The following is a 14,610-nucleotide window of genomic DNA, read 5'->3' on the forward strand; positions in this document are numbered from 1 at the left end:
TGACCTCACACCACATGTTCAGTTAACAAGGTGAAACAGCAAAATTTGTTCTGTTTGTGTAAAGAATACTGAGAAAACTGCCAGTTCCAAGTAAAGTAGAGGGAGAGGGACTCCCGATAGCCCGAGGCAGGGCACAATCTCCGGGCAGTTCTTTCTGGTCTTTAACTGCTTTGCACATCTGTATTTACATCGGGCTTGCGAGTTACAAGAAAGGGGATTAGCCCCAACGCTCTTTCTTTCCTTAGCGAAGCAGGTTTGGAGTCCTTCCATAAAAGCTATTAGTTTAGCAAATTTGCTCAAAATTTGTCCAAACTGCAGTCCCTTTGGTATATATGACTGAAAACTCCTGTGACTTAGCTAGCTTCAGTCATCCAGCAGACGATTCTACCCAGCATTTGTATTTCAGAATTGTTACTCCTTAAACAACCTGGGAGCAACCTCATTTTTATTAACACCTCAAGGATCCGTGCAGAGCCTTTTAAAAATCCTTTAAGATTATGCAAGACTTTGGGATTAAAGCCATTCTAAGAAATTGAGATTTACCTCTATTCAAGATTGTATCTTACTACTATGTTGGTATTAAAGAATTTATTGTGAATGAGTCAGAGCAATCTTAAGGGTTTCCAGGCCATTTTGCACAAGTAGTTTTTCATGTAACAGTAGGAACCCCTGTCGTGCGGCATGAGGTTTCAGTGGCACTTTTCCCACTAACAGAAAATGAAGTTATGTTGTTAAATGCAGGAAGACCTGTGTCAGTGTGTTGGTTTCTCCTTTCTCCCTGTTTTCAACTCGTTTCTGTAAAAAGCCCCATCTTCCATCCTGAGAAATCAGAATTTTATTTTCTAACTGACCAGAGGAGTGGCACTAAGCCAGACCAGCCGTTTTCTATCCATCGACCTCTGCCACCTTAAACAGGTAAATAAGGATTTCAGATGGAAACGTTGCACCATAGATGGGTCGAAGCCGAACGCACAGATGTGAGTGCATACCTGTGGGTGTATGGGTAAGCATCCGGACTATCAGGAACGCGGCGTAACTTCAAGGCAGGTGTATCCCTGTGACAGGTGAACGAATCGCAACATGCGTGGCATGTAATGAGCACGTACCAGTTGTCAAGTGCTTTAGGATTTAAGGGTGAAAAAAAGCTCTCCAGAAATTTAAGCTGCGTGCGGGGTGATAATAATAATGTCATTTTAGATGCTACACATAAACATGCTGTGAGGGAATATGGAACTAAAACTCTTGGCTAGCTGGTGAGGCTGTAAACATCCTCATGTAAAGAGTCCTGCCTGTAAGTCTTCACTGTCAGGGAGCTTAAATGCCTGCGAAAATGTAGCAGCAGTCAGAAGGTGTCATTTGAGGGGCAGCTTAAAGGAATTAATGTTTCACTGTGCCTGCCCTCAGGAAGGAAAAAAATGTGCCAGAGGAGAGGAGGGCCCTGGGCGGGAGGAGATCCCTGAACGGCTTTAATCGCTTCAGGGCTGTCTTCCAGGGCTGAGACCTCTACTCTGAGCTGCAACCTACTTTACATCCCCATTAAGAGTGAAAAACACAGACAAAATGAAACAGAAAGGAGAGTCTGAGGGTGCTCACGATGTGAGCCAATGTCCACCCCTGGTTGCCCCAGCAGTTTGGTACCCCCCCCGGTGTCACGGCTGCTCGGGCTGCAGCATGCAGGGATCCAGGCGGGACGGGGTGCGCCTGCCCGCCCCGGGCAGGGGCAAGGCCAGCTGGCCAAAATCAGCTTCCCTCCACCCCGGGCTTTTGCTCACCCATCGCAGGTCAGTTTTGACGAGAGCTGGTGGCCCACTGGAAGCACTGGCAGCCCAGGAGGTGGGTGGCCAGCCCGGGGCTGAGGCTGTACTAAGAGGGTCGCAGCTGCCTGGGCTCTGCCCCACCTGGAGGCTTCCCGAGCTTGCGTGGATCTCACCCCGCAGCTGGCTTTCTTCCCCTTAGCTTGAATTGTCATCGGTTCTCCAGATCCCTTTGGGCGCTGCTTTATAATGATGCCGAGTCACAAAAATTTCAGTTGCTTCCTGAAAGCGTGTGAGACTGCCTTTACCGTCTTGTTAGTCCCAATGAAACACAGCCAAGTGCAGTGGGGGAGTTACTTTACTTATTTATTAATACCAACTCTGTCTTTTTACCGGCGCCCTGCCGATGCTGTCGAGATTGCTGGCTGGCCCTGGTCGCTTGGTGCTCCTGGCAAACCCCACTCGGCCACAAGCCTCTCCCTGGGAGGTGCAGCCCTCCAGGGCACGGCTGGGTTCTGCCCTGTGGTGGCAGTTAGCTGTAATTTCGTAATGACTGATCCTTATGCTTTCTATAAATGAGCTCAAAGGGGCCTGCACATATTTGCAGGGCAGCTGTTAACAAGAAAAGCTCCAAGCTTTCAGCACCACTGCTGTCAAAATAGGAGGAAGAATAGAGAAGTCATGCCCTGGGCTGACAATGGGGAGGGTGCCTTATTTACTTCATGCCTGTGTCAGGATTTCACTGTTAAATGAATCCATTGAAATAGGATTGCCATCCTGCCATCCCTTCTTCGGTGTTTTGTTGCTATGGATTTCACAGGTAAGGCTTGATCGGCCTGGAGACATTTCCATAGCCGCGGGACACGAGGAAGCAGTGAGCTCCGCAAAGCGTTGGCAGAACAGTCAGATCCTGCCTGCACCGTGTGCCCCAGGGCAGGGCAGGCGGGCAGCGCTGCGAGCCGTTTGACACATTTCAGTCCCCCCAGGCGACGCGGAGCCACGCTGTTTTTCTGGTGTGGTAGGGTTTGTTGTAGCCCAGATCAAAGCCGGTGAATTCTTCCTCGTAGCAAGATCTTGTGGGATGAGGTGCCCCGTCAGCATCTTCCCCTGCAAAGCTCAGGGACCCATCCAGAGGGCATGACCGCAGCACTGGCACTTCTTTTCTGCGGGAGAGCCCCTTGAGACCCACCTGCCGAGAGCCATGGGGAAAGCGAGGAGACGACAGCAGCACTGCTCCCCTACGGCATCTTGTCGAGCAATTCCTACTTGCATGAGGAGCAAGGGGATGCTCCGTCACCTTGCCAGGGTCCTCGGAGGAAACCTCTAATCAAAATGTTTGTGAGAAGCACAGTTCCCGTTTCTTTACTGCTCTTACTAAAGGATGGGGGACATGAGTAAAATGACATTTCTTCATCCAGGTGTCTGCCTCCTGCCCCCCTCCCCAAAATGCAGTGGTGTGATTATTAATTTTACTTGTTTTCTTATCTTGCACAAGGTTTTTAAGAACTTAGGACTCCCGAGTTTTTGGGTCACTATGACTTTGACCCTTCATGCCCAAATGAACCCATTAGCTTTACAAAGAATCTGCATGTTTATTAAATAGCAGTGACTCATTCTGTTGCAGATGTTTGTATGTGTAAAACACCATAAATATTATGGATTAGGATGCAGACCAGGCAATGGGAATGTGTGTAGGTTAGCAGGCAACATATGACTCTGGAACTTTTTCTCCTTTTTTTTCGTGTGTGTCATCTTTTCTTCACAAACCACAGGTTTCTTTTTGTGAGAAACAGAAACAAAGGAAACCTCTCTGCTTCTACAGGACGTCATCTTAGATGCTTTATTACAAAGCTCTCATTGCACTTACAGCGCAGGAAATTTTTTGGTTAAGTGTTTTTAGTCAATTGATGTATCTGTATCACCTGGAAAGGAAGAAGGTATTTCCCCTTCTACTATACACCCCTTGCATCTCCTCCGAGGAAGGCTCATGCTGACTTTCTTGAAACAAGATTCATTTAGAGTCATACTGAAACTACCACAATCAGAAAGTGACTCAATAAATGACTCACGACTTAGCAGATGGAAATACAGTGTTAGACTGTAGTCTGTCCTGAACTCATTGTATGATGGTCCTTTGAACAGGATGAGCCAGACCATTTGTGCTAGCCTGAGTTGAAGGTTGTTTTGTACGGGAACACTGGTTAGCTCAGAGCTTTTTCCAACCGAGGCTGAGCCCTAGCCTTGAGACAACAGAGCTGTAGTGAGCATGAACCGGCAGGGGAAGGGAGAGCTGATGCCTTTCCAGCAACCATGGGAATGCACCTCAGCTTCCAGGCACCCAAGCAAAGGGAGAAAAACTACTGCAGAAGATTTCTCCTTCTATTCTCTAGGTTAAATAGAATTACGAGCCTGTGGAGGCAGAGGAGGCCCTAAGGGAGGAGTATTCCTCTCTGAAATTGAATATTTATTGATTTTTCTTTCCCAGCCATAAACCATGAGTTTCAGCCTCTCACTGCTGAAGAAGTTTGTGAGACCTGAGTAGAAAATAAGGGAAACCAGACAGCAAGGGAGACAAAATCCAAGAGAAGCGTTAAACCAGTGGGTGATGGGCAATGAGCTCAGCTGCTCCCAGAGCGCTGCACGGGGACACACTGGAAGGGACAAGCAGGCAGCCTCATTAGGGAGAGATTTATTATGCAGAGCTGATGGGAGCTGCAGACCGACAGCCACAAGTGAAACAGCAAAACCATAACTCCAGCTGGGGACAAGCGGGGTGGTTTAAGAGGTCTTTTTCATCTCAGATTTCTGCGAGCGAGTTAATCGAGCGCTATTACTGAGCAACGCAGGCTACAGAGTAGAAGGCATGAGCCCTTCTGCAAGGTTATCGCAGCTCGAGGAGAGCGAGCTGCGTGGGGCTGGCCCTTTTCTCTTGAAAGAGTGGCACGAAGCGCTCCCAGCAGCGTCCTCCGCTCTTTGAACGTGAGGATGCTTGCTGGGAGCTGGGCCTGACTCCTTCCTCCTTCCCGATGCACAGGTCTCTCTCGCAGGGACCGTACTCTGCAGTTCCAACGCCTCCTGCTCTGTGCAGGCGGGGGAAACTCTTCATTTATATGGTCTTAATAGGCTTAGACATCAGCTGCTTACAAACCTGTCTACATACGAATTTTAACTTCCTCTTTTAAGTCATTTATAGGAAATGCTATAAAGTTCCGCCTAATTTTTTTTCCCAAAAAAATATGTTTAAAAAATGGGTTTTTTTAAAAAGACAAGCTTTGAAAGCTTGTGTCTCAAGTGCTGGCACTCCTGCGGGACTATTATCCTGCAGCTCTGCTAGTTTTCCAGCCCCAAGGATGCCTGGCAGCTGAAGGCAGCAGAACCGCAGTGAGTAGCAGGAGGAGCACTGTGCGCACAGGCGCTCCCAGCCCTCAGCCAGCCGCAGGAGGGAAGGCACGCCAGACCCTTCTCTTGTGGGATTTGCTGCTTTCTCTTTCCAAGGGACTTTGCCGGATGAGAGTAATCCCAAATGTTCAAACCTTTCACAGTCCTCCCCACCGCTGAGCTCTCGAACTCTTCTTTCAGTGTCAGCCCTCCCCACAGCAGGCCTGGGGACGAGCCCATGTCCCTTGCCCAGAAGCACGGCTGCAAGACCACCAGGCAGGCGAGGAATCAGTACACATCTGCTGTTCGTTCTGCTTCCCCTTGTCATCCCCTCTGCTGCATTCTGTAAAATGAAGATTATCCTCATGGGGGAGTCATGAGCATTAATTTAGCTGGTAAAGAATTTCAAGTTTGTTGGCTATTCTGTGTTTTGTTATTAAAACCAGAAAAATCAAAAACCCACAGGACAAATTATATTTCAGGCCAGTTTGCCTCATTTAGCTTGTATGTGCTCTAATTAATTATTTAGATCTCAGATACTGGATATTTTGTACATACAAATGAAAACGTGGTCCTCAGACAGAAGGTAAGCGATGAAGGTCCTTGGCTAAACCTTTCCCACGCAGGTGCTCAGCTCCCATTCTGGCCTTGTTTACCAGCTAGTTGTTTTTTCAGCACATAATAGGTTTGCTCGTGGCCTGTTTTATGACATTGCCATGGCGGAGCAAACATTTGCATGTAATAGCAGCCCTTTTTAAACCTCACACCACTTATTCAGCAGAAGCAGAGATGTCAGATTGTGAAGCAGCGATCGCTTTCTTAGAAACCCTACTGAAATGGAAATAGAGCTATTCCTCTTCCCTTCAGAAGTGGCTCTGGAATTCCCAAAGTGAAAAATTCAGGAGCAAGAAGAAAACACTGATAGCTTGTGTTGCACAGAGCAACGTGCTGGCGTCCGACCAACGCTGCTGCAAATTCTTTCTTCCTTTTGGCACCGAACTATTCCACTTACGAAGGGCAGATGAAAATTGTTCTAGATTTATGTTGGCTCTTGTCTGATTGTAGTTGTGCTTTTCTGATAAAGCCTTCTCTCTAACGCCAACAAAGCTTTGGAAGACATGTAAACATATCATCATCGTATCATTCCTTCATCAAGAAGGAACTAATTTCAAGAGGCCCCCAAATAAATGTAATATTTCTTCTGGATGCGTAGATCCTTTCCATAGTGTAAGTGAGGAGCCTAGGCTGAATCCCAGGAATCAGTTCCTATTTGAGTATATAGGTTACTTCATCTCAACCATGGGAACGCAATCTTTCACCCTTAAATTGATCCAAATTCTCTTGTAAATTTGGCAGCGTGTGCAGCTCCAGACTAAATATTGTCAGATACTATTGGCTCTGATCAGCTGAAATAAATCCCTCCTCGCCACAGCCCCTCGCCTCTGGCCCTGCCGGCTCCTCAGGTGCCCCCGCCGGCCGCGAGCCACTGCGGGGGCTCAAAGGTGCTCTCTAGCCTGATCCCAGCACCCCGCGGCAAACACAGAAACTGGTCCTCTGGGCACAGGCTCTCACTAATAGCGACTGTGCCCTACAAACCGTGAGGAGGAAGGTACTGCAGCAGCACAAGGGCGCGGGTTGATCGTGCACACAGTGCCGCCCAGGACTGGAGGGAGCAGGGAGCAGAGCTCCTCGCTGTACCACGGGGTGCTGGCACAGCGCACCCTTCCCCAGCGAGGGGCCTGCGAGCCGCGGGGAGCCCGCTCTGGCCCCGGGCAGGTGCTCAGCGCCTTGCGTCGTGGTGCCGGCCCAGGCACAGCTTCTGGTTTGGGTGAGTGGTGGGGAAGGGGTGGAAGGCACACGCCACACCATAGCGCGTCCTGGTCTGTGGGCGAAAGTCACGCTGCAAAGACAGAAAACCAGGGATGGCGGGAAGAACCGTACCAGTGGAAGGAGGAGGCAGCCTTGTGACTGGTAAATGGTAAAAATACTGAGAGCGTACGACTGTGGAAAACCCCCCCATGCTCTGCCATGGAGAGGAGCTGCCGTGGGGCATGACTGCCTGCCTTGCAGGGCAGGGGCTGGGAGGTGCCAGGCACCCTCTGCGCCTCTGGCCCGGGGCTGAGGAGCCCTGGCCCCTGCTCGAGCAGAGTGGACGGCATAGTACGCGAGCTGCCTGGGTCCCTGCGAGCTAAAAGCTGCTGCTGCCGTCTTGTCTGGCCGAGGCCTGCCGCAGCTGGGCTCCCAGCAGCTCCAGTGTGCTGCATCCCCTTCCCCTGGGGAAAGGAGACATGTAGCTCATTACAGGCAAATGCCAGGAAAATGAGGAGAAGATATTTGACTCTCGGAGATAAAAGCCTCGTGCTGAAAGGTGTGCCAAAACCCCTGCTTTGCCTACACCACGGAGCAGGGCGAGTCCTGGGTATTGGCAATGGCAAACCTGCTCGTGTCCGTTCGCAGGCGAGCTGCGAGTGTCTCAAAAACTCGACGTGTTGTACGCTCAGCATTGTAGGATGAGCAAAAATGTTTCGGAGTACAACATTTTGCAAGTAAAGGCACATATCCGTGAAAGTTTCAGAATGGAAATGAGCCACTGGGGGGAGACAGTGATGGCACTGGATGTGTCAAATGGGAGAAGAGGGGCAAAAGGTGGCCCTTCAGCCCTACCTGTGCAGGCAGCTCTGTCGGTAGCCGATGCCACTTTCCTCCTAGAGAGTGGAGGGAAAAAAAAGGAGCCCGGAGAGGCGAGGTGCAAGTGCACTGTGTGTGCGTGGATGCAGTCTGATGGTACAACGAAGCTGATGTTAAGAGCAAGCACCCAGGGAAGAGCTGGTCCTGTCCCCTCCCAGCCTCCTGCCCTCTTGCTGGTGATGGCCTGCCTGCGCCCAGGCAAGGCTGGGTGCTGGGGCACCGGGCTGGCAGCGCTCCCATTTCCCCGTGTGGGATGAGGCAGTTTCCACTCCTTTTGCTCCCCGAGATGGCTCCCTTTGGTGGCAGGCGAGGAGCAGCCCTGGCACGGGGCAGCAGGTGAGCTCGCCGGGCAGCACCGGCAAACTCCCCATCGGCCAGGCTGCGCCATCGCCCTGCACCGCTGCCACCCTGCTGTGGCACCCGCACTGATTTCAAGGGGGGTCGAGTGCTTAAATGTTTGAAGATCTGAGCCTGCGAGCGCTGATTCACCCGCACTGCTGACTCAGGCTGCACCCATTCAAAGGCTGCCGTCCCTCGGCCCCTCTCCCTCCCCTCCGCTCCAGGTCCAGCGGCGGGTCAGCAGCACGGGCAGGGTGTTTGCTCCGGTCCCTGCAGCTCACAGCAAGATACCACCATTGGTTTCAGAGCACATTAATATTTGGGGCAATGAACGGTGGCAGCCAAGAACTGTTAGCTTGTCCGAGCTTGCGGTATCACCAAAGGGCAGTTCCCCTGTTCCTCTCTGCCCCCCACCTTCCTGCATGTTTCCTACAGCTCACGTGTTACCCCCACAAGAAAAAACTACTCTGTTTTCAGCCAGATGGGCTGCTGGCCGGCTGCACGGGCCCCGCCATGAGCCTGGGGAAGGCAGTGAGGGTGGCCATGCGGGAGATGGAGAGGGGAGGCCCACCCTTCCCAAGGGCAGTGCAGATTTGGGCAGCTATCTGGCATTATGTCCCCTCAGCCCTGTTTTCACGGCTGCCCAGCTATGATAGCCAGTGTTTTCTCACACAGCCTCAGCCCTGCTCTCCTCTCCCATCATAAGCTATGCTGACCAGGCACCTCTCCACCTCCAGTCTCACAGTGCCAGCCAGCTGATAAGCCTGATCAAATTGTGTATCTGCAGGGAAGCAGGTTATCAGGCAGCTTCTCGGCTAGTACAAAACCAAAACCAGCAGAGCCACAGCTGCTCACACCACGCCGAAGCCAGCCTTCGCCTCCGAACGGAGGGACTGTGAGCTTTTCCGCAAAGCACAGCTGCAGTTTTCTCTTTCTTCTCACTGGCTGCCTGGGTTATGCTGAAACTACAGACTCCTTTAGACTCATGAAAATTAAAATGCTAAGGAAATGGGGACACGTACTGGGCCATCCTGGCTAAGGGTGTTGTACTGGCCACCGGCAGGTAGCCCGGAGCTGGCCCTGGCCTCGGGGCTGAGCTCCCACCTCCCCATAGCTGCATGGGTGCCAGCTAGGCAAGGTGTCCCCAGCTCCCCCATCCCATCCCATCCCATCCCATCCCATCCCATCCCATCCCATCCCATCCCTCCTCAGCTTGCTCATATGCAGGTGATTTCCACCCAATTTCCATCAGAAGGAGCCGGTGTATTTAAGCTGCAGGGCTGGCAGCCTTGAGAGAGGAGTGGGAAGTGGTCTTGCAGTCTTGGGGGAGATCGGATGGCTCCTTCCCCTCTCTGCCTTAGCAGCCTGCTTCTCTGGGAGGCAAAGCAGCAGGTCTTGTTTGGCTTACACCTCCTGAAGCATTTCTCTTTTGTTGTTTAGGGGTGAGAGTATGTTAGGGTATGTGACCTTTCTGCCCTGATGCAGCTGTGGGGTGTGCATTAAGCCCGTGTGGCATTTGGAGTGCAGGTGGCAGACGTGGACTCTTTCTGGGACTATACATGTGAGATACCTGCCGGGCTGTATTCCACTGTTGAAGCTCGCTAGGCAGGAAAGTGTTTTCTCCATTAAACATTTTTCCTTTGTTTCTATTTCCTTTGGGGGGGAGGGGTGTTCTTTTTTTTCTGGCTCCCACAAAATTAGACTTGTCTAAGATATCTCAGCAATCTGTTATCTCTAGCTACTTTCGAACCTCAACAGGTCATGAAGGCAAGAGTTAATTTTCTTTGTGCAACACACTTTGCACCTCACCTCTGCTTCCTGTTTATTCCTGATGTGACCCCCCTCTCTGGAAACCCCTCCTTTACACAGGCCGGTATGTGCTTGTTCAGCCTTGCAAGAGCTCCCTCTATGATATTTCATTCTCTGGTCACTAATACATTTTTTTTTAAAGAATCTTTTCCTTTCAAAATAGATTAAGGTACTGCCAGGCTGAACAGACTTACTTCTAGATAAATTTTTGGATGAATATCGACAGACTGTGAAAAGATTGCTGCACTGCAAGGAAGTCTCTTTTGAGTAGAAAAAAAATATGCTTTTTCTTGACAAATGATTGTTGCTATTTTTTGTCGATCATTTTAACTATCACCATGCCCATGGGAACTTAGCGTCAGCAAAATCTGTAGTGCCTGTATTGATCCTAAACTGTGCCAGTAAGGACTTTTATATCTTAGTGAAAACATCCTGAGCTCAGTTATTTCGCCTTAGGGCTGAATGGTTGGCTGTCTTTAAACTGACAGACAGATCCACTCTTTCCAAAATGAGCACGGTTTTTAACTCGAACACAAGCTATCACCAGCTTTATGTCGTCATGACAAGTCATTTTGCAAAGAGCACTTGAATAAGATTCCGGTAGGGAGGTTGTGGTTGTTGCTCAGATGTTTCTTTAATGAACTTTTAACTCTGATGAAGGCAATTAAAACAGCCAGTGGCTGTATAGCTATGGCAGGTACCTGGGCTGTGCATGAGCCCCTGCACCTTTCTCGGGCTGCTACCAGAGCTGGGGCAGCTGCAGCCGTAGCTTCAGCTGCTCCCTGGCAGCTGCTGGGCCTTGCTGGTTTGGCCATGACTTTATCCAACACAGTTTTTATGGAGTTTGGTAGGGGGGAAGCTCCTAATGTCTTATTTCAGCTTTTCTCTGTGGAATGGAGCTCAGGGTGGATTTCTTCTGGCCCTCAAACTAAATGTGTTGGTGACAGCTGTAATCAACACAGAGGCGCTTATACTGTTGATGAACAAAAACAGCTGCTGGAAAAAAGGGAAAAATATGTTATTTTGTTCCTAGAAACTTGCATATAGCTTTATAAAGTGATGCTGCATCTTAGTCCTGCCAGGACTTCATTTAAGCCTGTATGGGACCCATACCTTCCGTCACAAGGGTCTAAAAGACATTGGTGCTTACCAGTTTGGTTTGGGTTGATGGTCACTCGAAGCAGTGTCTGTGCAAATAGACTTCCTTCTGTAAGGTTTGGAAGTTTCCTGTTTAACTTTTTAGCACTACAACTCCCTTAAGGTTTGTTCTGGGCTTTCAGAAGTAACTGGCAGCTCATGAACAGCTTTTTATTAGCACTGAAAACCATGGGAGGGAAGCTGCACTGGTCATCTCGAGGCCTCATCTTTGGGCAAGAGGTGTTTGTTGCCAGATACTAGCTCATGTACTGCAACACAGGGTGCAGTCCTAGGTGTTTTCATTTCACAAAGAAAAATGTGTTATAACCTCTTCTATAGATGAGACGATGAAGTATCAGATCATTTCGATTACACCATGCTGGCAGGCTGAGGGTGAGAGGAGGGGAGAAGTCTTGCTCCTCTTGACCTCCAAAGAGACAACCCTCTGCCTTTTTTCCTATCAATCACAAATGCAAGCTGATAGCAAGCACTTCAAATCAAAGTCACAATTTGGCCAGCTTATCCAAACAACTACAAAACCTAAAGGAAAATATGCATGTGTGGGCTGATTGATATATTATGTGGTTGGCACTAAAAGTGCCCTGTTTGTGCTTTTGCAGGCATGGCGGAAGCGCTGGTTCGTGCTGCGCAGAGGCCGCATGAGTGGGAACCCGGATGTGCTGGAGTACTACAGGAACAACCATTCCAAAAAGCCCATTCGGATCATCGACCTCAACGAGTGCGAAGTGCTGAAGCACTCGGGGCCCAACTTCATCAAGAAGGAATTTCAGAACAACTTCGTCTTCATTGTGAGAACCACCTACCGCACCTTCTACCTGGTAGCCAAAACTGAGGAGGAGATGCAGATCTGGGTGCACAACATCAGCCAGATCTGTAACTTTGGACATCTAGAAGATGGCACAGGTAGGATCATGCTCATGCTCGTCTTGGGGGATGGGAAGATGATCTGTGTCTGGGCTCCTCCACAGCAGCACCCGGGGTGAGAGGAAGCATGGACCTTGCTGGCTGGTTGGGCTGGGCAGGTGGTGTGGGACTCTGTTTCCTATCGCTCCACGCAGCACTGAGATGCTGCTAAACCCTGACTTGAAAGTTATCAGGGATCTCACTTGTGCTGGGTAGAAATAATAGCTGGCTGCTTGGTCTCGCTTTGATGAAGCAATTCCTGCTAGAATAAACAGCAGGTCCTTAATAAGAAAAGGTACTGTTTATGTGACAAGCTGACTGACTGTTATCTTCTGGGGCCGTTTATTTCATTACATGTCCCATATTTATTTAGTTTGGCTTAATGTAAGACACCTGTTCTAGGAAAGTGTCCTGCAAAACTCGCATTTTCTCAGGCTTTGCTGGATGTGGAATGTGCACAGACTTGGGTGTATATGCACACACATAAATCAATGACAAAAATACTGAGCTGTCTTAGTCTGTTAACGAGAAGAAAAATAAAGAAAAGGCAGAGGACAGGAGAGTGTTAGAAGTGTGTGTCTAGACTTAAGAGATGGTCCTGCCAGTGAAGCATAAAGTCAGCCTGTTTTGCCAGGACCTACACCTGTATATACTCAGTAGGGTGAATGTCTTGGAAAGCTTCCAAGAATTAACCACTCCAAGATGGATGTAGCCAGTAATTAAAGCCGGGACCTGTATCATCATTAACTTACCTTTCAAATGAGACCATCGGGCTCAGATAACAGCAGTCTGTCTTTCCCTTGACATTTCCAAGGGGCAGATACAGCAGCAATTTGAGAGCTTCATAGGAAGTGAGTCAGAACGAAGTCCTTCACTGTGATAAAAGGTAGTGCAAGAGCAGAAGAGGATGGTGATGGAGGGACTTGATCCCAAGGGCAGTAATATGTTTGGGGGAATCATAGTGTGGCTGGGCAGATTATCCTGCTATGGTCCCTGTGCTGCTGCGCTCAGACTGCTACTGGTGTCTGCAACTGCCACAGAGTAATACCGTTACCTTGTAACTTGAAAGGAAACAAAAGGCCATGGCGAGATGTTTTATTTTAATCTGTTGTGGTTCCTGGCCTTCTTTAATCTTCTCTTCAGTAGGTTATTCTGAGGGGAAATGGGAGTGGAAAGAGCACTGCAGTGGTCCTGTTATAAATGTGATGTCTGCTCTCTTCCCATTCACTTTAGAGACCACCAGGAAAATGTGCTGACATATTTTTATGTGCCAGTACAAGCTGCCCATGAATGCAATTTGCAAACTAGAGCTGGTAGCTTTGAGGGACTGGAGGCAATAGCCCTTTGGAGCTTGGATGTAATTTGGGATATTCAGTAACCCCCTTCCTACTAATCTGCCCTCGTTGACACTGAGATGTCGGTCTTGCGTTGCTACTTCTGGTGCAGTATTATTTTAGATATAATTTTACCAATTACTCTGAAATGAAGGTAACCCTTTCCATGTAAAACAGAAAAGAGAAAAATAACTTTTGTGTCTCAAATGTGTACGTAGACTTCTGCTGGCACTGTGTTGAGGATGTGGATAGGAAGACGTGATCTGTGGCAGAGGAGCTAAGGCAGCGGCTGTCCCCAGGACAGATGCATTTATACTGGGAAATGTCTGTTCTGTTATGCTGGTACAGCGCAGCATTGCTTGTAAGACTTGCACATAGGCGATACTCAGAGTATCACACATTGGTATTTCTCTCCCAGCGAAGATTGCTAATGTAGACATTGATGGACGAGAAGCGACAACTCTTGGTGTGGCAGTTGAGAAAGCTGACATCCCAGCTTTCCGCTCTGCTCAAGGCGGATATTATCCCCCAAGAAGTTCAACAGTGCAGAGCATTTGCCTTGCTTCAGTATAAAGTCTGGCACCTGAACTTCCAGCCCTCATCACAGACTGCGTAAGCTAAGCTTCCAGACATGCACTTACTGTTTCTCTAACGGCGAATAGCTCATAAGATGTTCTATTTATCCTGCAGTTCATGCCGGTGAAGTCAGGTCTGGGTTGTATTCAGGTCAGGCTGCAGGGCATGTTCAGATCCTCTTACTTAAATCTGCACAGTTCCACAGGTTGCACATCACATTTCAAACAGTTGTTAATTGCTTCAGCTTTTTGGAAGCACCTAAATCCCCCAAGAGCCTGTAGATTTAAACAAATTACCCTTAAAAATTAACATAAGAAGAGAAAAGCTCTATTAAATGCCATATGCTTTTTTAACTTGAATGCTACTGTGTTAAAAAAATAATAGTCCCTGAAATGAATCATCAAAAGAAAGACACATCACTTGCAGGAAATTTTAATAAGCTGTTCTGTGTATTAAAATGAATCTCGAAGCCAGTATTATATTGTGAAATCAATCGCTCTTAATCCTTGCATCTCTGAAAATTTGCTGTGACTTTGAGGCCGAAACCAAATCTGCTGCTTTCTGCGCTTGATGCACAGAAAGTGCAGCCACAGGTTTATGCAGTGACTCAGCTGTAAACACCGTCCCGTTGTTCCCCGTTAGTCCCTTCCAGTAGCAAAGAAGCTGGACAA

General features: G+C 48.9%; 1 protein-coding gene across 3 annotated transcripts in view; it reads left to right on the top strand.

The window, feature by feature from the left end:
* Window positions 1–14,610, top strand: part of GAB3 (GRB2 associated binding protein 3) — a 69,956-nt gene that overhangs the window by 35,262 nt on the left and 20,084 nt on the right. For all 3 annotated transcript variants that reach the window (XR_012044771.1, XM_072877141.1, XM_072877142.1), the window contains exon 2: window positions 11,726–12,029. Coding sequence is in view for 2 of the 3 variants with exons in the window: in XM_072877141.1 (XP_072733242.1) it covers window positions 11,726–12,029 (304 nt within the window). In the remaining variant the exon portion in view is untranslated. The remainder of the gene's footprint in view (window positions 1–11,725; window positions 12,030–14,610) is intronic.

This window comes from Ciconia boyciana, chromosome 12 (assembly GCF_034638445.1).
Source record: "Ciconia boyciana chromosome 12, ASM3463844v1, whole genome shotgun sequence".
In the NCBI taxonomy this organism is placed as follows: Eukaryota; Metazoa; Chordata; class Aves; order Ciconiiformes; family Ciconiidae; genus Ciconia; species Ciconia boyciana.